This window comes from Scatophagus argus, chromosome 18, assembly GCF_020382885.2.
Source record: "Scatophagus argus isolate fScaArg1 chromosome 18, fScaArg1.pri, whole genome shotgun sequence".
In the NCBI taxonomy this organism is placed as follows: Eukaryota; Metazoa; Chordata; class Actinopteri; family Scatophagidae; genus Scatophagus; species Scatophagus argus.
The window spans coordinates 21,491,190-21,514,357 of NC_058510.1; the positions used below are offsets into that span (position 1 = coordinate 21,491,190).

The window sequence follows — 23,168 nt, forward strand, 5'->3', positions numbered from 1 at the left end:
CAGAGCCCAGATCTTTCACTTACATTTATTTTTGTTTAAAATGTTTGTGCCTATCTCAGTGTCACTGAGCAGACTCTACCCTAAATTTCGGCACACTGCCGACCAAAAAAATGACATTCTGCAGCCTAATACAGATGCAAAACAATGACAATATAGTCATAGTATTTATTTATCCTCACTCAATGTGAAACCTGAGCCTGTTTAGATGAACACAAAGCCAATATCCTGGCAGGAACTGAAGAAAGACACACAGGAAGCTCTTCTTCAACAGCTCTCAGTCTCTCTCTCTCTGTTTTTAGTTTTTATAGCAGTCAGGCTTGAAAAGCTCAGCTCACACAGATATGTTGTGGAAAATATCTGAGGGACTTTAACTATTTTTTTAACATCATCAGGGCAGAGTATCACCTTTACAATGGCTTTGCAGGCAGGGATTATTAATGACTCTGCCACAGTGTGGGACTTTTTTGATTTAGCTACGAATTCAGCAACTAGGTGGCTAGCTTTGAGGGCTCTCTCATTCACCTTTGTGGTTTTTCTAATAAAAGTTGCCTGTTTCTTCATGTTTTCTCATAGGCATGTTTCTTTTGGACATGGCATTTAAGCTTGCTTGGCATGATGGCACTGTTGGATATTTGCCACACACCAAGCACATCGGAGTCTGTGCCATGGTATCCCCAATGAAAGTAAACCCGAACGAAAGATAGCTTTCCCTGAATTGCTCTGAGCTCACTGTCTTTGCATTCTCTTGGTCACCACTCATGCCAAGGCCCTCATCTGGGTCAGAGTTTTGTCCCGGGCCCACTTTGAAGTTTGCATTTTTCCTTTTTAAAAATTTCCCCATCACTGTCACCACTACCTGTATCATGCATCAGTGCACTAGACAAAGCATAAAGGTCAAATCCTGAAGAGCACTGGTTCTTCCGTATTGAATTCTAAATGTGATCTTCCTCATTGTGAGAATGTTTTTCAGGTTAAACAAACAGGATGAACTGATTAGTCTGAGGCTAACAATACCAGTGACCAACATGAAGTCTTTTCTGGCACCCCTCTTTTCCTCATACCAAAATTGGGTTTGGGAAGTGTTATATCTTAGGGGGGTCGCAGATATTGGGCACAGGAGCTCTATGTAACCCTTCTCAAGAAGAAAAGAGAACAGTAATTAAATAATTAGGTATGAAGAGAGGTAGTAGAGTACAATAGCCAATGACTTCAGAAGTTCTAAGTTCGACTATGGAGCCTAAGGTTGACCAAACGATAACACAGGAACGACACAACTCAGTATTCTCATTAAGAAACGTATAGCGCTTCCCTATTTATTACAATGTGGGAAGGATAAAACAGATTGAGTACACACAATATTACAATTCTTACCCGGGTAAGTAAAAACCAAAATAAAGTATAAAGAAGACTCACAGCTGTGATTTAGAGTTATATTAGAGTTCACAATTTCCAATTTCCCTTGCTTTCAGTCACTTTGAATCAGTTTCAGTTTTAGTTCTGATCAGTCCACCGAGAAAGTGGAGAGAGTCTGTCCTACCGCACCGCTGAAGGCGTGTGTGTGTAATGTAGTGCTGAATTTCGGGCTCTCAATCCTCTGTAGGCGCCGTATCTTTAGTTCCTCTCTGGGCTGTAGCTCGCCATCAACATCTCGATCCGAAGCTCCAACATCCAGGTAGATCAAAGGCTCAAAGGGGTCCAACAAAAAAACCTGACCTACAGTGAGTGAGGTCAGAATAGTCTTTTAGTTTGTTTTTAGCTTCCAATCATGAATTAAAGAATGTAAATCATGTTAAATCCATTCAATGAATTGTAATATGACATTACAATATCAAAAACAACTTAAAAATCCTCAGAATATCAAAGATAATCTTTGAAAAATCTCTTCAATTTAGTACCAAAATATCTCATTCTCGTAGCAATTTGAATACAAAATTATAATAGACACTAGTACATTTTGCGTACCTTCTGCCATGTGATATGTTTAAATCGCAAATGGACCATTTCTTCAAGTGCAAAATATTCAAGAGAAAATACAACATTCACATGTAACTCAAAAATTAATGTGCTTAAAATGCATGAATAAAGGTGTTAAATCAACACATTTTACAATTATGCGTGTAGCAATTATGCAAACTGACATATTACACAGCACTCAATTAAGTCTGCAGCTTCAAAAATAGCATCTCAGCCAGCACTTCGCCACCAGCCCCAACGCTAGCGGAGTTACATGTGGATTAGCGTTAGCGACTAGCGCTTAGCATGGTAACCGATGCTCACCGATGCTTTTTCCTTTGTGAGGGACGTCAAGTCTCTTCGACGGCACTCTCACAGGTCCAGGCTCCACACGGGTTATCAGTGAGTTTTTAGTTTAATTTTAATTGGTCTCTTCCAGCGTTTATTTCATTAGCTTCACGGGGTAGGTATCGTGCTCAACACGAGGATCGCTCTCTCTCTCTCCGCAGCTCAAGAGGACGTCAACTCCGCTCCGCGAAAAGCAAAAACGAAGCTGTTTCCAGATTGGCTGACGGCACATCTCCAATCTTTCTCCTTCAAAATAAACTTCCTATTTATTTATCATTTTCTCTTCGCAGTTCAGTTGCTTTTAAGACAAACATCAATTTTAAATAATTGTCTTAAACATTAACACACTTCATGAATTATTTTTTAATACAAATCTCACCATTCATGAATTACCTTTTAATTTGAATTTTCACTTTTCTTTAGCAACCATCCCAGTTTTCAGCAACAATGAACTAATAGTTTACTGTTTTTAATGCAGAATTTTAACCTGGGTTACATCTAGGTTATATTCATACAAATGTCTTAATCATCCCATAATCATCCATGGTGCCTACCATGTTCAACAAGCTGAAATTATTAATAGTCCGTATTATTTTAAATTGAGGGTCAACTTTAACACTGATCAAAAACAGATGTTTACAATGTACTTATTAATTAGCGTAAAACAGATTCTGATAAGTGATTGCATAGTAAGAAACATATAATGTTGATAATATATTTGACTTTAAAATTCTCCTACTTACATATAAGGCCCTAAATGGACTAGCCCCATCATACCTGCAGGATCTAATAGTCCCATATACTCCCAATAGATCACTCAGATCACAGAGTGCAGGTTTACTTACAGTTCCCAGAATTTATAAAAGTAGAACGGGAGGACGAGCCTTTAGCTATCAGGCACCCCTGCTGTGGAACCAGTTGCCAATCTGGGTTCGACAGGCAGACACCACCTCCACTTTTAAGACTAAACTTAAAACCTTTCTGTTTAGTAAAGCATATAGTTAGCACCAAATAAAGTGTGTAGGGCTGGTAGGCATAGTTTCACCCACCTCATGATATATAGCCACAGGTAGAATAGGTCTGACTAACTGTTAATCTTTAAATCTCTATCATAGCTATGCTGCTATAGGCCTATGCTGCCGGGGGACACAAACATGATCCACCAAGCAGTTTCCCCTCCTCCTTCTCCTCTTCTATCCTCTCCCCTCGTCAGATTAACATGCAGTTCATTATTTTATGTCACTAACTGTGTGTCCAGTGCTCCTCGTAGTCTTGTGTCTCTCCCTCCCTCCCTCTCTCTCTCTCTCTCTCTCTCTGTATCTTTCTGCAGGTATCTCTCCATCCAGATCTTCAAGTTGAACTGTAGCCGGCTCTATGACCAACCCAATGTGTATTGTTGACATCTGCCTGTCATTCCTCTATGTACCGACTATGGGCGGGGTGGTTCTCCCTACGGGCCGAAATCGAACTGATATGATAGTGATTCTCAACATCACATAAAAAAAGAATACATGAATGTTACAGCAGTTCATTATAATTTTCATTATTATAATTTTCTTATAACTTGTGAAATGTTAAAATCATATTGAGGTGGTAGCAAAAAGTGAAACTAAACAGTTGAGATTTTGTTTTGCTTATCTTTTCAGTAATGTCATTCCTCATGTTGTTAATTGATTTCCTGCCTGTACAACATCCATTGCACGTCTGCCCGTCCTGGGTGAGGGATCCCTCCTCTGTTGCTCACCCTGAGGTTTCTTCCATTTTTTCCTGTTAAAGGTTTTTCTGGGAGTTTTTCCTTAGTCGATGTGAGGGTCGAAGGGCAGAGGATGTTGCTGATGTTATGTTAAGCCCTTTGAGACAAACTGCTTGTAAAAATGGGCTATACAAATAAAGTTGACTTGACTTGACTTATAAAGATACCTTTCAAACATTATGACATATAAAGAGGGATTTTAAAAAATAACAAATAAATAACATTAATAAAGTTACAAACATGAGCCTTCAAATGAAACTTAAACCAATTACTGAATCAGCTGTTCTATCAAAATATGACCAGATTCTATTTTAGTGACCATGCTAGCAAAAGCTTGGTCTCCTCTAAATGTGAATGTGTTTTGAGATATAATGTGGAGTCTCTGTTGACCGCATGTAATGAAGAGAATAAAAAAAAAATAATAAACTGTGAGGCATGTATGGAATAAATATGAGGAATGGGGCATTTGGAGTATTAGAAGTTGATTAATTGAGGATTGAGATAATGTGGTAAAGAAAAGAAACCTTTGCTGAAAAGAAACCTGGATATTCACTATTTATAAAATGAAGATAATAGACAGACCATCAAAACAGCCACCACAGGGTTTATGGCTCTATTGCTGATCCGCAAGTGAGCAGGTGAGGACATAATACCAGGCTCCCAAGGATGATAGCCAATTCATGGGAGACAGGTTCCGGTGTTTTGCATAGAGCAAAGACTAAATAGAATAAATAGATACTTTATTGATCCCGAGGGAAATTCAAGGACTAGATATTTTGTCTGCCATCATTTACATTCAAACCACATTTAGAGGGGATCATGACGAATATAACAACATGAACATTGACTAACAGATGAAAAATGGTTAACTTACCCATTAGATGTTAAATTTTTTTATGCAAATCTATTAAAATGAAAATTTACAATTTTAGGTGCTCTAGTGAACATTGTTTCTAATCCTAATAATGTTAATCCCCAGAGGCACGAACAGGGTGAAAAGGTGAATAGTATTGGGGTACACCCAGGGACAATGGAAGGATTATATCTCTCATCTGGCCTGGAAACACCTTGGTATCCCCTGGACAAGCTGGCAGAAGTGGCTGGTGGAAGTGGCTGGGGAGAGGACAGTCTGGGCTTCCCTGCTGAGGCTGCTGCCCCCAAGACCCAGATTCGGATAAGTGGAGGAAGATGAGATGAGACCAGACAAGAATACAGAGACAATTCCCTTGTCTGATCCAATTAGAAGGTCATTTGTAACTTTGACCAGTGCTATTTTTGTGCTTTTATGAACTCCAAAACCCTAACGTTTGAAAAAAAAGAAATTGTGTTACATAGTAAGTCATAATTATGAGATACAAAGTCATAATTATGAGTTTTTGATTGTGCTATTGTTAATGTGTCATCGTATTTGGGCTTCCATATTGTAGGAGGAGGAAGAGGAATGTGTCAGAATCACAGGAAGCAGTCTCTTGTAGTCACATGTCCTGAATTAAGGTATTAAAACAGAGCAATATAACATAATCGCACTTATTTGATTTGAGTATTTGCTTATTTTGTGAAGGAGCACCTGGTTAATTTTCACTTGAAAAAATGAGAAGTGTTGGCTCTCTGTTGACACTAATGTTAGCTAACCGGCTGATGTCAGTTTGCCAGATGCTACTGATGTTAACACGTGAACTGTAAGTATAAGCTGTACATATCAGTTTTTAGGTTTTAGCATTCTCATCATGAATGACTGTTGGATGTTATCACGTTAACATTATCTGTGATGCTTATTTCATTTTTTCTTGCAGAAGAGGACACATTGTAGCAATGATCACTCACCCAAAAACTGTATTCGAGCCAAAAGTATGGAGGGAGATACTTGTCGTACCTGAATGTAAATGCAGGTAAATTGTTCTGAATGTTCAAATATGAATAACTCTCAAGTGAGGGTCAGTGCCAGGTGGCTGGATGAATGAATACAAAATTTATTACACTGGCACACAAAAACAATCTTTTTTGAATCATGATATATTGTGGAAATGATTACTGTGGTCCATGCACCATGTAATCACTTTGAATATTCACCCATGTCTGCCAAAGGCAGTTGTTCTTAAAAACATGTGAATCAGAATCAGAATCTCTTTATTCGCCAAATGTACAATGTACACAGGAATTTGACCTGGTGTAACAGCGCCACATAACAATAAATAAAAAAAGTAAAAAAATTAAAAAAAGTTGTGCCTTGAAAAATATATACAATTAAGGTGAGATATATACAGAATGTGATGACCAGAATGAGATGACCGGAAATATATACAATGACTAGAAAAATATACAGGCAAGAATGGGTATTTTCATGGATTCAAAGATTAAAAAATTCAAAGCGTTTATTGTCATATGCGCAGTAAGGAAACAGGTTTCCCTGTACAATGAAAATCTTACTTGCTGTCCACACTGAATGCCGTTAAAAGTTAGTGAATACTAAAAGAATAGAATAATTTAACAAAATGTGCAATTTGAAGAATAGTAAACAGTAAAAGTAAACATAAAATATAAAGTAAACATAAAATATAAACTATGAATAAGTAAGGTAAAAGTAAGCCATATACATGAATGTACATGTGTACTACATCAGCTGTTGTGCAAAATTCAGCAGAATGAGTGATTGTGCAAAAACAGGAAGTAAACAGCATGGTACATGTGCAATTATTGTAGTTACTGAATACCTCCAGCCCGAGGGAGGTACAGGATCACCACAAGGTGATGCAGCTGGCCAGGATGGATTCAACAGCGCAGCTGTCGAAGTTGCTGAAGATCTTCGGTGACATGCCAAACTTCCTCAGCCACCTCAGGAAGTACAGCCGCTGCTGAGCTTTCTTCACAAGCTGTGCGGTGTTGAGTGTCCAGGTGAGGTCCTAGCTGATGTGGACCCCCAGATATATAAAGCTGCTCACCCTCTCCAATTCAATTCAGTTCAGTTCAGTTTATTTATATAGCACCAATTCACAACAAAAATTATCTCATGAAATTTTCCAATTAGACCAGGCCTAGACCAAACTTGTTAATTAAATTATCATATATAGAACCCAACATTTCTTCTTGAGCAAGCACTTGGCGACAGTGGCAAGGAAAAATTGCTTTTTAGAAGGCAGAAACCTTGGAGCAGACCCTGGCTAAAGATGGGCGGCCATCTGCCTTGACCGGTTGGGTTGAGAGACAGAGAGAGACAGACGAAGAGGGAGAGGGAGAGGGGGTGGGGCGTGAGAGAAGGAGCACACGAGCACAGATGCATAGCAGCAGTAATACTAAGCCTATAGCAGCATAACTAGGGGCCAGCCAAGGCCAGCCCTTTTTATAGGCGTTATCAAAAAGGAAGGTTTTTAGTCTACTCTTAAATATAGAGAGGGTGTCCGCCTCCCGGACCGAAACCGGAAGATGGTTCCATAGTAGAGGAGCTTGATAACTAAAGGCTCTGGTTTTGAGGACTCTAGGAACCACAAGTAGCCCTGCATTATGGGAACGTAAAGCTCTGGTGGGATAATAGGGAACTATCAACTGTTTAAGATATGTTATGGTGCCTGACCATTCAGGGCTTTATATGTGAGGAGAAGAATTTTAAACTCTATCCTGAATTTTACAGATAGCCAGTGTAGAAAGGCCAGCACAGGAGATATATGATCTCTCATGCTGGTTCTTGTGAGTAATTGTGCAGCAGCGTTCTGGATTAGCTGGAGAGTCTTTATAGATTTATTGGGGCAACCTGATAGAAGGGAGTTACGATAATCCAGCCTGGAAGTAATGAATGCATGGGCTGATTTTTCTGACTCAGAATGTGCATAATTGTTGCAATATTACGGAGGTGAAAGAATGCAGTCTTTGAAATATTCGTTATATATGAGTTAAAGGACATGTCCTGGTCAAAGATAACTTCTGTATTCCTTACAGTGGAGCTTCAGGGAATGGCTAAACCATCTAGCATTGCTAGATCACTGGATAATTTGTTTCTAATGTGTTCAGGGCCCAGAACAATAACTTTGGTTTTGTCTGAATTTAGAAGTAAAAAAATTGTAAGTCATCCAGGTTTTTATATCTTTAAAACATGCCTGAAGTTTGACTAGCTGATTTGTTTCATCTGGTATCATTGACAAGTATAATTGTGTATCATCTGCATTACAATGAAAATGTATGGAGTGTTTTCTAATAATATCACCGATGGGGAGCATCGAAAAAAAGGGGGTAAATACTATTGGTCTGAGGACAGAACCTTGGGGAACTCTGTGACTAACTTTTGTGAGTGTGGACGATGTATCATTAGCATGAACAAATTGAAATCGATGTGATAAATAAGATGGAAACAAGCTTAATGCAGTTCCTTTAATGCCAATTAGGTGTTCCAATCTGTGCAATAAGATGGAATGGTCATTGGTGTCAAATGCAGCACTAAGGTCTAACAGTACAAAGACAGAGATAAGTCCCTTGTCTGATGCCAATAGGTCATTTGTGACTTTGACCAATGCTATCTCCGTGCTATGATGAGCTCTAACACCAGATTGAAAATCCTCAAATAAGTTATTATTATGAAGAGTCTATTCAATCAGCTAGAAGTCTAATAGCTGATTGGTGACTGTTCTCTCAAGGATCTGGAAAGAGAAATGGAAAGTTAGATATCAGTCTATAGTTGCTTAAAACATCTGGGTCATGTGTGTTTTTTAAGGAGAGGTTTGACTACAGCTGTTTTAAAGGACTGGGGTACATAACCTGTTATTAGGGACAGATTGATCATGCCTAATAGACAGGTGATAAGTAAGGGTAAAACTTCCAGTAGCTTAGTAGGGATGGGGTCTTTAATATCTTGTCATTAAAAAAAGTTATAAAGTCATTGCTGCTGAAGGTTACAGGGATACAAGGCTCAATAGCACTAGCCTGGCTACAGTGCTGAGGAGAATCCTGGGATTATGCTTGTTATCCTATTATATTATTATATTATTATTGTTATTGGCAGTCGTGGATCAGTGGTTAGGGTGTCGGACCCGTAACCGGTGGATCGCTGGTTCGATTCCCCGTCCCGGTGTCCATGGCTGAGGTACCCTTGAGCAAGGTACCTAACCCCCACTGCTCCCCGGGCGCTGCACGCGGTCGCCCACTGCCCCGGGTTTGCTGTGTGTGTGTGCACGTCACTTGGGTGGGTTAAATGCAGAGAACAAATTTCGTTGGAGTGAGTTCCCTCCAATGACAAAATATGTCACTTTAATCTTTAATCTTTAATCCTCAATTAATTTCGAGTAATAGGCTGCTCTGGCAGTTCCTATACAATCTAAGACTATCTTGCCAGATTGAGCGAGATTCCGTAAGTTTGGAGGAACACCATTTCCTTTCAAGTTTGTGCACATTTTGCATTGATTTGCGAACCTCTGTATTATATGGAGGCTGAAATGTGCCACGGATAATTAATTGAATAGACCTTTAAATAATTAATTAAATGTGTCATTAATTTATTAAAAGTGTAATTAAATTATTAAAATTGTCATTAAATGTATATATATGATTGAATCCCAATTTATTTAATGTAGATGTATACATATATTTATTTATTTCGCTATTTAATTAATTATTGTTTTCTATTTAATTATTTCATAGCCCGTGTGTTGCAGCACTTCATGAAATAATTTTAACTGTCAACCTCACCCATCAAAGCCAGTAGGCGGGTCCTTACACCTGATTGGTTTCCCTGCGAAATAAGGCTTAGCTGATCGATAGTAGAGATGATGATCATTGGACTCACAATACACACAATTACAATTGTATACGCTAGATGGCGCTGTTGGATAACAGTGACATGTGTCATAGCCGTTCAGCTATTAAACCCTCTGTGCATGTGCTGCTGCCTGCCAAACAGACAGTGTGCTGGACATCGTGACCGACATTACATTTAAACGTGTAACATTACGAATGCCCAGAGAAGAAGCATACCATGCGAAAAAGTTGCCCAGAGCTCCTCAGGGAAGCAGCCAATTTAATTGAAGAAGCCATAAGAAATGCTCCAGAACAAGAAACATCCTCCCCACAGTCACAGGAACGTCCTAACCCTGCTCGAACACCTGTTCAGGGTAAGCTAATCACTTACGTATCACTTACCGGTATGTATGTCGCTGGCTAATCATTAATCTTATAATGGGCAGGTGTGCTAGTAATTATCAGTTATTCAAGAGACATGTTAATGTGTAATGTTAATGATAATTTGGTAGGCCTGTGCGCTGATTGGATCTGAGTTAGTTTGCTAATCAACAAAAAATAGCTAAGTTAGCCAGCGGCCTCGCGATAGAGGAGTAAGGCTAGTATGTTAATGTGAAATTTAAAACAGCTACCATAATGTTTTTATTCACTTTTGAGATGTGGTGGCTAAGATGGTATTTTTTTTTCTTCGTTTTAGCCGAAATATCAAGACTCTTTGCGCCTTATGTCAGAACAAGCATGACGAGACGACCCGGTGCCCAAGCTAGAAGAATCTTCAGTTACACACACGTGTTCTGCTGTGTAGCTGACCACCGAGCCGACTCGGTCCCAAGCGTAGGGATGAAAGCTGACCTTCTCGCTGCAGGACTGGGAGAACAGAGAGTAACATTTTCAGGTCAGTAATTATGAGGGGTTTGTTCTGTATGTATAGCAAAACATTATAAACTTCGTTTAGGATAGGTAAGTGTCGTTGAATTATGACCTCTCAAAGGTAACGTGTTGTGGCTGGATGTGTGTAGTTATGCTATATTTCATTAATGACATGAGAGCAACCTGTATGTTCATACAGTACTATCTTTTTCGAGCTCAGCGTACAGGTCAGCAATATCACTGTTCTCTCCTGGTGCTCTAATGACACAGAGGATACGTGTTGTCTTCATAGTATGCTGCAGGTATGATACGAACATAATTCATGCTATGACCTGGGTCAGTATTGGCAACAGTGAAGGACAATGCCAAAATGGATACATCAGTTTAGGTTGTTTTGAAAGGGTGCAGAGAGATAATGGCATTCCCTGCTTCTGAAACCCAATTCATTACTCTGTCAACACAGTTCATGCACATTATTCTAAGTTATGGCCATTAGGTTTTAGAAATGTAAGTGAATAGAATAGAATAGAATAGAAAGCTTTTATTGTCATTATACGGGTACAATGAGATTTCTGCTTTCCCATAAAGTGCACACAGTAATAAAGTAAATAAACATAGAGACCTAGTATATACTAAAAGTAATAAAACTTAATAAAACTTAAAAAAAATGTATATATATTAACAATTTTTACACAATTTGTACACGATTTACTGCAGATGGCAGTAACTTATGGGTAAAGTGAATCCTTATGGATAAAGTGAATACTTATGGGTAAAGTGAATGCAGTGTATAAAGTGACTGTTGTGGCATTCTCAAGTATTATACAATTTTACATCAAAGAGAGGGAAGGCTGCATAAAGGCAGAGAGGTACATGGCAGTATCCTATGGGTAAGTGAACACAGTGTATAAAGTGACTGATGTGACATTTTCAAGTATTTTGCAATATGCATGAGAGAGTAGAGGCAAGTATATATGGCAGTATATAATAACATATAGCAGAGCAGCGATAGTGCAAGTGACAAGAGTTTCAAGAGTTCCAAGAGTTCCTGTATTTAGCAACATTGTGGTGTGGGTGGCATTGCCAGTAACATGCAAAGCCTGTCAGTTCCTTTGTGCTAGATTTGAGTTGAGTCTAGTGACAGCTTTAGGAAAGAAGCTGTTCCTCAGTCTATTTGTTTTTGCTTTGATGGCCCTGTAGCGCCTGCCAGAGGGCAACAGGTTGAAGTGGTGGAAGCCAGGGTGTGTAGTCTTTTACGATGCTCCTGGCTCTGCTGAGACAGCGGGAGTCGTATATGGAGGCTAGGGGAGGAATGTAACAGCAGTGTAACATTCAGCTGTGCGATGCTGATGATCAACCAATTTATAGTGTGCTCTGACTGTGCCAGACCCAAAGGCCACTGTCAGTCAAATATACAGGTGTGTAAATTAATGAGGATTGGGTATGTGTGCTTGCACTGATTGTGAAGGGTGTGGGAGATACATTTGACACACCTTTGGCCGCTCCCGGCAGTGTCATTATACTTGCAATTCTATCAAAAGGATTGTAATGTGACTTGTTTTGTTTTTGTTTTGTTTCTTGATTTCTATTTCAGACATGTGGAAATCCCTTGCAGTGCACAAAACACATTTTCACTTGGTATTGGTTGGTATTTGTTTACCACTACCAACGGCTCTCTTTACCCTAGGTTCATTTTACTCCTAAATTGATTGTCAGTCTTAATAGTAGTTTTCAGTCTTAACTTGTTTTTTGGATATTCATTTACATTTAGTCTTTTTTTCTTTATACAGGGAGTCCCAGTGATCCAATGGTTATAACGAATAAACTGCTGAAAGTTTATCCAAAGCTGCAAGAAGGTGGAGGCTTTGAACTTCTTAAAATTGCGGGATCAACTCGCAGCCGAAGTCTTGCATTACTTCCATGTCCCGCCACTGGATACACTATCGCCTTTTTGAAGGACCCATCCACCATGATAGGACAGGCCACATTGTACATTCGTCCACTGCAGCAGGATCTACCCATACATTCTGTAAATGCATCTACAGACATTGTGTTTTACAAATACTCCAGTCTAAGCTCAGTGGTGCATTTTATTAATATTAAGTCATTTGTTGTTTAGGAGAACTCACACCATGCCTCTGGTCCTGCCATAACTTGCATCACTTGTCAGGAGGAGGTTATGTTTTCTGAGATGAAGCATCACAGAATGACTTGCAATGAGTATGTATTTTCTTAAGCGTACCATGTTTATTTAAAGAACATGACTATTGTGTGTTACTCAAAGGTAACTCAAATAGGTAGTATGACTGCACATTTAATTTGAGTTAACTTTTTAAGGGCACAAACGCAGGATTCAGATGGAGGTCCAAAAAATGAAGACAGAGGGAACCCAGTCAATGATGATGAAGTGCCTGGACCATCGGCTGTGGGAGCAGTACAACCAGTAGTGATTGAGGATTGTGACTACAATGAAACAGACAATGGTTAGTGACACCAACTATGGTCTGCTAGGAGATTGTACTTTTTAAAAAAGTAAATGAATGTTGTCTATCAATAATGTTTTATTTTTCACACATAGGGACTGTGTAAAATACAATATATGCATATAAGCATTTCAGACTTAGAGTTACTGAAAAAAAAAATCTTTATTACAATTTGGGACAGAGGCTTAATCACATCTTACTTTATTTGGCCCTTGATGTATATTTTAGCTAAAGTAAATATGTAACATTTGATGTGAATGCTGCTTTGCTTGCTTTCTCTCTTTTAAACCATAAAGATTCTGAACATATTGGGTCTCATGTTGGTGACACGAAACGTTTTCCAACTTAACATGCCTTTTTATATTTAACTATTTTCCTCACGATTGTTTTTTTTTATTATTATTATTTTTTTTTTAGATTGGAAACTTATTAAAGAGCCAGCTGAAGCTGCTAAAGTTTTTAAACAGAATCTTCTAAGGGAGCACGCCAATGGGGAAACACTCAAGATGAAGATGGACATTCGAGACTCAGAAGAGGAGCGTGAACAACAGCTTCTGTCATTCTACAAACAGCAGCAGGAGTGGGCATGTCCACTCAATTGTACTCTTGCTGGTAGGTATCAGTTTATCAAGGCTCCTGTGCAAATGATGTCTCAATGGGACATCACCTTCTAAAATAAATGGCAAATTAGGTAAAAAGTAAAGCCTCTAACATAGATACATTAATAACATTTATACTCCTGTTTCCTATATGCAATTATTACACTGGACAAAAAGGTCCTGAAGTATTTTTTTGGGCTTTAATGGCCTTTTTTCTGATGGGACGGGGTAGGGTTGGGGAAATAACCCAGGCCGGATTCAAAGCTGGATAGCCCTGGGCATGCCAGCCCATGTGGGGGGCTTGACGCGTTACTGCTGCACCACCTTGCCCACCTCTGTTTATATTTTTAGATTCTATTTACACAGTGTGAATAGAAGAAAACTCAATTGTTACAACTTAACTTACTATGGGTTTGGTTGGGGCATCCATGGCCTAGTTGTTAAGGGATAGCCATGATTGGAGCAGCCATGACCTCGTGGTTAGGGTGTTGGATCAGAGGTTTGCAGGTTTGAACCCCACCCTAACCAGTTGGTTATGGCTGAAATGTCCTTGAGCACGGCATATGACCCACACAGTGTCCAGGTTGTAAACAATACCCTGTAATCAAGTCGCTTAGGGTAAAAAGTGTCAGATAAGTGCAATGGAATGAAAAGGAAGGGTTGTTTACCAGGAAAACTTTTTAACACATGCAGATTTCTCGTTGTTTTACATGTATGCGTTTCAGTTGCATTTTTAGAGCTCGCCACAAAATGTATTCTTTTAGGTAGCTAAAACTCCACTTGTGTGTAAACAAAATGCCTAAACAGTTTAAGAAAATATGTGTATGAGTGCCAATGGGGCTTCAGTCACTGCTTTTTTTTTTCCTGTGCTTCCTCAGGTGATTCTGCAGTTGGAGAGGGTGTGATGAGGTACTTCATGACAACAATTATATCGAAACTCCAGTTTGGATTCAGTCTAGGGCTTGGTAAGTCTCCTACTGTTTTGGATAATATGGTGTTATGATAATGTGGTTTTATGTGTTATGATTATGATTGATAAATGATTAATAAATGATTACTGTGACTTCTGCTTTGTTGGTACTTGACAGGAGGAATGGGCCGGACGGTCTTATTTGAGGGTGAAATTGACCATCTTGTTCCAGCAGCATCAGAGGCACTTATTGAAAGCAACCTCTTCCGGGTTGCAGGTAGGATGTTGGGCCACAGCTTTCTGCACAATGGCCCCGTTGTCACCGGGTTAAGTCCTGCTGTGATTCATGTGCTCTTCAATGGAGACCCCGAAATGGCAACTGTTGCTATCGAAGACTGCCCTGATCTACACATCAGGGATATCATAAAACTGGTAAGCATAAAGAAATAACTTGCTGCTTTTTTGTTTTTGTGTTGGGGTGGGTAATAATGTTTAGCTTTCATCCTAGCTTGATCAAGAAGATCTTACACCTGAAGAGAAGGACACAATTTCAGATCTCTGCATGTCCTGGGACCTCCCACCAGTCACAAGAACAAACAGGAAATGGCTGCAAAACAAACTTCTCCTCCATGCAGTGAGTTCCTCCTTGATAAACTGTTGAATTATGTAGTTGCTGTTGTAAGTCTTATGGGTTATGTTAACACTGGCAGACATATGCAGTAAATAGTTGTATTTTATTGCTGAAAATCCTGCTTGAGTGTAAAGGGAGGCTAAAAACTTTTGCATGCATTTATTTTATTTGTAGATATTTGAAAGTCAAATGTAATGTTTGTTTGATTTAACAGTTGTGTACAACTTTGTGTTGGGCTTTCACATTTCGGCTGTATATATTGTCTGTGGTCATATAGCATGGCATGTTTGTCAAGGGGTATGCAAGTTTCTACATCTGGTATTAAGCGTTATGGTATACTTTTTAGAAGTTGTTTTCAAGTGTTCATTATTAACTATTAGATGGTGTTCCAGTGTGTGATTATAAACAATGTCCATACCGAGTGTTGCGTCCTTAAAATTTGGATTGTGAATTATGTCCGTCTCTTAGGTCATTGGTAGGACTACACGGCAGGTAAAACAACTGCGAAGGGGCATAAAAGACGTGATGCTCTGGCCACTCCTCTCCTCAAGGCCAGATGTAGTCCAACTGATGTTTCCCAGAATGGTCGAAATTCAGTTCACTCCCCAGGTAAGTCAGATTTTGTTTACTTGGTGAATTATAGTGCTGCAAAACCATTAAAACATTTGAACATGAGTAATAATGTGAAAGCCATAGTTAATAATCAATAATTAATCACATTTTAATCACACATTGTTGTATCATCATTATAACACTTAACTATTAAAAATTAGCCTGCTCTATGCAGGTTTCTATCGGTAAACAGTTTTTTAGCCTTCGTCTTAAGTCAAGTTATATTCATGGGGAGTCTTTCTTATGGGGATTATACAACCATTAAAGCTTAAGAGGTGCCCAGGACTTTGTATGTGGTCTAAGACCGACATTCCCAACTTAGATATTTAGCGACTTTGTAAGTGTGTCAATACTGGCAAGTCTGAGGCTCTACCCACTCACCCACGACTAACCCTCAGGCAGGAATATCTGCGGGTACCATGAAAACTGCATAATGCCAACATAAAATGTTCATATTTGTTCTTTAAGATGGTCCTACAGAAAATCACTTGGCCTGTGGAGGACAGTGATGACGAGGACTTTGATGTGGAGAATGTGTGCCGAATTACTGGGTTCCTGAGAACATTCGTGGAAGCCGGTATGAAACACTTTTTATTTGAAAAATGTACTGTACTCTACATTTTATTCAGTTGAGGCTGGAGATTGTGCACATCCCATACAAAGGTGGAGGACAAAGGCTGACTGAAGTTTGAAAGTAAGGAGTACGCACTCTTAAAATACTTCTTTTTGAATGTTTATTCCATGGTTAGAATAGGATGATGTTTCGGCTGTGTTGCTCTTCAGATTCTCCACAAACACAGACTGACTGGTTTGAAATAACACCTGGCCTGCAGGGGCGTGGCCATTTTTTTTAAACCTTTCTCCTCTGATAGGGAGTCAGATATAGTTAGATGTACAAGTCCTGTGTTGTAAGTGTGCGGACTCCTTACTTTCAAACTCTACGTTTTATTGCCTGTTCGTCTCATGGATATATAATTAATGGATATGAACATAGTGGTTTGCAAAAGTATCCACACCCCTTGAAATTGTCATTTAGCCAAATCACAACCACAAATATAACTTTGATTGTGCTGTTATATTTGTGGTTGTGATTTGGCTAAATGACTATTTCAAGGGGTGTGGATACTTATGCAAACCACTATGTTGATATCCATTAATTATATATCCATTATATAGCACAATCACTGGAAGTAAGTGGCTCCATTAGCATCAAGTCATGTCCACTTGATGGAATTATCAGTTTTGTGCTCTGGTTCATTTTACATTCATTTTAAGTGGTTTATAAGTAAACACATCAAATGTTTTATTACCATAGATGTCTTGTCACCATAGACTTCTGGCTATATGTCAAACTGGTTATTGCAAACACAGAGAAAAATCCTATGCAATTTCATATTTTACTACAGGTTGACAACTGTTATTTCCAGGAATAAGGTGGACTGTTTCTTGACCCATTACTCCTGAGAGAACTGTGTGTGAAGGCTATCCTACATACACACATACTGTTTCAGCTTTGCCCATTAAAAATAAATAGGATTTAGATGAGGGCGTTGTGATTTAGTATTCTGTTTATTATATCTCAATTACTGTTAGGTTGTGGTTACTGAAACATTGTCTTTGTCTTTAAGCCACTTTTACTAGTTCTGTATGTTACTAGCTGTATGTTTTGGGTGACTGTCCATTTAGATCATTAGCTGATTTTGCCATTCAACTAAAGACAATTATGCACTGAGAGCAACTGCAACTGAAAACGTTGACATGCACAAATAAATTTGCTTTCATAAATGATGTATGTTTATTGGATAAACTTTGTTGATGTGGCAAAATAATCAACATTTGAAGGAGTGTACACTTTTGCAAGCCATTCTGATTTAATTCCATGTATTTGTTTTAGCTTCACCAGGTACTCTGGCTCAATTGGTGAAATTCTGGGTTGGCTGGGAGAGGCTTCCTGCTGAATTGAGGCTGGAGATTTCAGAAAGGACCCTTCCCACCTCTGCCACCTGCTTCGAAACATTGAAGCTGCCACATCATTTCACAACATACAGTGAATTTGAAAAAGCACTTCTCTCTTCCATAAATACTGCAGACACAGGATTTGGGCTACTTTAATTTTTTACTTTTTAAAAGAATTCCCTGCATGTAGCATCCATGTCAGCTCAGTTAAGTTCATAGAGGGCGTCCCAAAGAATTTACTGTTCACAAACATCTGTTCTGGCCCAGGGACTGCTGATTATGTGAATAACATTCATTTTCAATGGCTGTTGTTCTCAAAGAGTTTAATAAATCTCAAGTTTTGCATCAGTTTGTTGTTGTCATGCTGCACACAATTTCAACGGTTTCTAAATAACACTGTATTGCATCAGATACAGACACTCCTACAGGTGGCAACATGTTAAGTTCTTCTTCCGAGAGCTCACGTGCCAATTGAACCTCAGGGACTGACACCAGGCCTCCATCCAGACTGTGTGGTCCATTCCAGTCAATGCCATAGTCATCATAAACCTGAATATTGGACAAGCATGATCAGTATTGAACTTAAAACTATTTTTACATGGCATTACACAAGGTAATTAAAATAACTCATGAAGTTGGAAACAATTAAAGGTTGCTCATTCTGTTTTTTTTAAAAGCTATGCATACTGTGAATCAGATTAACCAATGGGAAACAATTAGAAGTTAATTTCTAAAACCTGGGTAGGATCCTCCATAGGGCCTTGGTCTCTGTATTGCATCCAGAGTTGTTGAGGTGACTGATTCCTTTCAGTTCTGAGACCATGGAAGTTCCAGGCATCTCTGAAATCGTTCAGGCTCTGCTGAATGACAGGAAGGAAGGCCCGGTGCAGTGCATAAAGATGGACCTCGTTATCCGGATTGAGAAGTCCCTGATATTCCAGTGACGTAAAGATCTGGTAGAAGAGGTCTAGTGTATGTTCATAAACATCCCTCCACATCCTTTCAATCCTGTGTTAAATAAAATCAATGCTTTAATTTAAGACATTTTAAAGACCCTCCTTACTACATCACTGGTCAAGTTTTGGAACTCATTGCAGACAGACCAAGGACCTGGATTATTGGAATCATCTGCTACAGTATGGTCTTGGGCAGTTTACAGAACAAAACATGAATGTTAACATGTATTATATCCTGAAGCAGCATGTGATGCTCTCCCCTAAAGTCTTGTGTACAGGCAAGTGTCATATTGTTGGAAAGCTTAGATTCTACTGCTTGAAAGATATTCCCACTCATCAATGGCAGTGCTGTGGAGTCTTACACACAAAAATCAATAAACTGAATCAAATGAGGACGATGATGAAATTGAACTGAATATTCTAAAATTTCCGTGAAGAACTAGAGAAAAGTGTTCAACTGGTGTGAACCAGTAGTATGTACAGTATGTATGTATTTATTGCAACTATGCATTTACCTCTGATTGTGGACACTTCGTCCAGTAATGTGTGAATTCCTGTCTGTTCCTCTACTCCTGATCATAAATTCAGCCACATCTGCATTCTCTCCCCCTTTATCAGACCGTACCCTTGACGGCAGTCCATACTGCTCAACAGCGGTCTTAAAGCTCTCCAAGACTGTAATGGTTCTATTATTGCCAGCCGCAGTCAGGTAGACCACGAGACGACTGAATCCATCCACCCCACCATGGATAACGAATCTCCACCTGTGAAGCAGTTTTAAACACAAAAAGATTAAATCTTTACAAGTGTTTATGTTGCTTTGTATAGTCAAGTAGGCCTTCTTGTTAAGTCATTGCACCCCTCCAAGTGGATTTTGGTTAAAGTTAAAATAAAATTATCGGATAACTGCAAACAGCAAGAGGTCAAAACTACTGGAGGCTTGGAATGACCATTAGGTTGAGAGGATGACATTCCAACAATTGGATTACTTTAAATTGTCTTCTTGTGAAATCTACCTGTGTCATTGTAATAAAACAGGTGACCAATTTTAATTGAGCAGACATTTTCACCCGAGATTCTTTTAAAGGTTCATTTATACATACTGCTAAAAAAATAAAGGGAACTAACAAACAGCACAGTGCAATGCAAAGTCAATCATAAGCCTGTCTAGGAAATGACACTGATTATGAATCCATTTTTCCTGCTGTTGTGCAAATTCAACAGCCAGCAGGTAGAACGGAGAGAAAAAAAAAACTTCCTAACAGCAAAATGGGTTCACAATTACACTTACTAACTGGACAGGTTGATATCACATAATGACTATGTTGAGTGATGTTTCGAAGTGTCTCAATTCACTTAATGTTGTTCCTACAAATATGACTGACCTGATGAGTTTATGATTCCCGTCTATATGCCATAAACAATTGGGGCCAGGTACAGAGTACTGCCTTCGCCTTGACACACGCAGCCTTAAACGTCTCATGTACACTCCTTCTGCATTGACTCTGCGTAGAGAGTCAAGTATCCTTGAGCCTGGGCACAGTGGGCAGGGATTAAAGTATAGGCTAAAGCTTTGGATGACATGGCCAAAATGAATGACAATTATCAAACAGTATAGTACTAGTGACGACTGGCAACCGAAACACCTGCACTCACTTGGAACACGCACACCTCTTGCATTTAGATGGCCACGCATGAGCTTGTATCCGGTGTTTGGATGTCCTCTGTGTATTTCAAGAACCATACGGTCCAACTCATCATCGTCCACAATTGAATAAAGGTCTCGTTTTCTGCACAAAAAACATCAAAGGCAATTTGTGTTACGCTAAAGGTAATAGGTTAAATGAATGAGCTATGACACGACACCGATAACCATCAATAATCTCTGCAGTCAGACAGATGCATTCACGCTACATACCTCAAGCCACACTGTTTCAGTCGCCTTCTGATGGTCCTTGTTGAAACTCCTAACCTCGTTGCAATCTCACTTGCTGGTATTCCACAAAGAACTTGCTGCTCAAGAGCTGCAGCTGGTATGTCGAAAACGAAATTCACCGATCCCTCCGGGTGGTTTTCATGCTGCGGTGTGGTAGCCCTACTAGCTAAGCGATGGAGTACTTCCTCTAAATTTGCTGTTACTCTCCTGTTAAAATCGTGGTCGGAAAGTGCGGAAACGATTCCAATAGTCTCTATGAACTCTTCAATTTGATTGATCACGTTGTCTGGCTCAATCGTATCTGCTTCCACATTATCTGCTAAATTGTTTACACTGTTTATAAGGTCTCTACATATTTGATTTTCATTATCTGTACCCGCCATGTTTTTTGAATATCGCCTCTCGTCATCAGACTGCAAAGTGTAGACCAAAGCAATTGATTTGGCTGTAGTCCCACCCAGAGCCGGCTTTGGTCCCGCCCACTGACTTTGATGGGTGAGGTTGACAGATACAATTATTTCATGAAGTGCTGCAGCGCACTTACTATGAAATAATTAAATAGAACAATAATTACTTAAATAGCGAAATAAATAAATATATGTATACATCTACATTAAATAAATTGGGATTCAATCATATATATACATTTAATGACAATTTTAATAATTTAATTACACTTTTAATAAATTAATGACACATTTAATTAATTATTTAAAGGTCTATTCAATTAATTATCCGTGGCACATTTCAGCCTCCATAGTATTATACCATGGTGCAAATCTCTTTTACTTTCTGCGTTTCTTTTTTAGCAGGGCTCGTTGTCTTTAATGAGCTTGCAGCACTTTTTTCAATTTGAGAGGGACTACAACTGGCATAAGACTTTTGCTTAGTGTTGTAATGTTCACTAGTATAGTAAAAAAATTGAATTGAATTGAAGTATCTGGACATGATACTGAAGTAAATGACAATTGCTGAATTGCTTCCTTATATTTAGCAATGGGATCCAGGAGATGTTGGGAGAACTGGGTGTGGTGTATTGGGAAAAACCTGGAATAGACCTGGGGCACAAGAGTCTAAGGTTACAAAACGTGCACTGGCAAGGAATAATCACAAGGAAATGGCCTTAAGTGTTTTACCACAAAATTTGACTGAGCGGCCTGGTGGAGCTGGAGTAAATGAACTGGTGTATTTATGCTTTTATTTTGAGTCACCTTTGCTTCAAAAGAAGAGCTGTGCACTGGGGCAGTCGTGGATCAGCGGTTAGGGTGTCGGACTCGTAACCGGTGGATTGCTGGTTCGATTCCCCGTCCCGGTGTCCATGGCTGAGGTACCCTTGAGCAAGGTACCTAACCCCCACTGCTCCCCGGGCGCTGCACGCGGTCGCCCACTGCCCAGGGTTTGCTGTGTGTGTGTGTGCACGTCACTTGGGTGGGTTAAATGCAGAGAACAAATTTCATTGGAGTGAGTTCCCTCCAATGACAAGATATGTCACTTTCCTTCCTTCCTTCCACTTGAATTGTAATGCAGTTATAAATACAAGCTGTTTCAGTGAGAGCTTTTTGGTGTGATGTCCTCTCATTGTTAAGACATTTGCTAGGTTGAGGACCCACTAGCATAAACGAAGAATCAACAGTTCAAAAGATGAGTCTATCTCCAGCCTGAGAGGAAAATGAGGGAGATAGCCAAGGGGGCTTCAAATGGAGTATTACCTGTGGCTGGTTAGAGAAGTTGTGAGCGTACTCCAGCCAAGCCTAGTGGGAGCCAGGAGAATGTGTTGGAAGACATGATACACCAAAGTGTCAACTCCAGGTCCCGGTTGGCTCGCTAGGTTTGTCTATTGGGGAGTTAATATAAGTCGCCCATCGTGGTTCAGGGAACAGCGGCGATTATCTTGGTCCGCCATAGGCACTAAAGGGCAAAGTACAGACACCGTATTGTTTATGTTCAGTTCCAACTGTAGCTTTATTAGCTCAGGTGCTAAATAGCTCACTTGCCTGTTTTTATAATGGATCCTGGATGTATCATCAGCGCACCATGAATGTTCCGGGTGACACGGGCTCTTGTCTTGCTCTTCACCAGGAGAACGCCTGCTGATCGGGACCTGTTTTGGAACCCTGGACGTTAAGATTGGGTTAGGTTGGTCATGTATTATCTAGTCTTTAGTTTTATTTAACAGCTATGTTAATTTGTTGATTTAATAATTCTGGCCAGAGATCTCTTCCTTTTGTTGTTTTTTTTGGGGAGGTTGTTTGTTGCTTGGGATGAAATGATTCTTATGATTCTTAGTCTTATAATCTTTTATCGTACATCCATTCTGGGCTGTCAATATCTCTTTTTTTGTTTGTTTTCATAATTGTGACTGTATATTTTTAAGGGGTTAGCTATAGCAATTAATGGGTGGCTTCGTGTGCTGTGACCCCAGGATTTGTTTTCCTATGTACTT

At 39.4% G+C, this 23,168-nt stretch overlaps 1 protein-coding gene and 2 long non-coding RNA genes across 3 annotated transcripts; 1 reads left to right on the forward strand and 2 right to left on the reverse strand.

Moving 5' to 3' along the window:
• Positions 1-1,291: 1,291 nt before the first annotated feature.
• On the reverse strand, positions 1,292-2,799 carry LOC124049215. The gene is made up of 2 exons (XR_006841371.1): positions 2,278-2,799; positions 1,292-1,713 (listed from the first exon to the last, which is right to left on the reverse strand). It is a non-coding gene; the product is annotated as an uncharacterized LOC124049215 (long non-coding RNA).
• A 7,007-nt stretch (positions 2,800-9,806) lies between these two features.
• LOC124049205 lies at positions 9,807-18,179 on the forward strand. Its single transcript, XM_046370537.1, has 12 exons — positions 9,807-10,146; positions 10,470-10,667; positions 12,433-12,671; positions 12,762-12,862; positions 12,980-13,125; positions 13,543-13,737; positions 14,603-14,689; positions 14,813-15,066; positions 15,143-15,268; positions 15,734-15,874; positions 16,346-16,454; positions 17,772-18,179. The coding sequence occupies exons 1-12, from the start codon at positions 10,011-10,013 to the stop codon at positions 17,987-17,989; spliced, it is 1,950 nt and encodes a 649-aa protein (XP_046226493.1). The 5' UTR covers positions 9,807-10,010; the 3' UTR covers positions 17,990-18,179.
• On the reverse strand, positions 17,102-18,605 carry LOC124049218. The gene is made up of 2 exons (XR_006841374.1): positions 18,571-18,605; positions 17,102-18,382 (listed from the first exon to the last, which is right to left on the reverse strand). It is a non-coding gene; the product is annotated as an uncharacterized LOC124049218 (long non-coding RNA).
• Positions 18,606-23,168: the final 4,563 nt, after the last annotated feature.

Coding starts and splice junctions, on each gene's coding strand:
- LOC124049205 (XM_046370537.1), top strand. CDS start 10,011: ATGCGAAAAAGTTGCCCAGAGCTCCTCAGGGAAGCAGCCAATTTAATT. Junction 12,863..12,979: donor CACAGAATGACTTGCAATGA/GTATGTATTTTC, acceptor TAACTTTTTAAG/GGCACAAACGCAGGATTCAG. Junction 14,690..14,812: donor TGGATTCAGTCTAGGGCTTG/GTAAGTCTCCTA, acceptor GGTACTTGACAG/GAGGAATGGGCCGGACGGTC.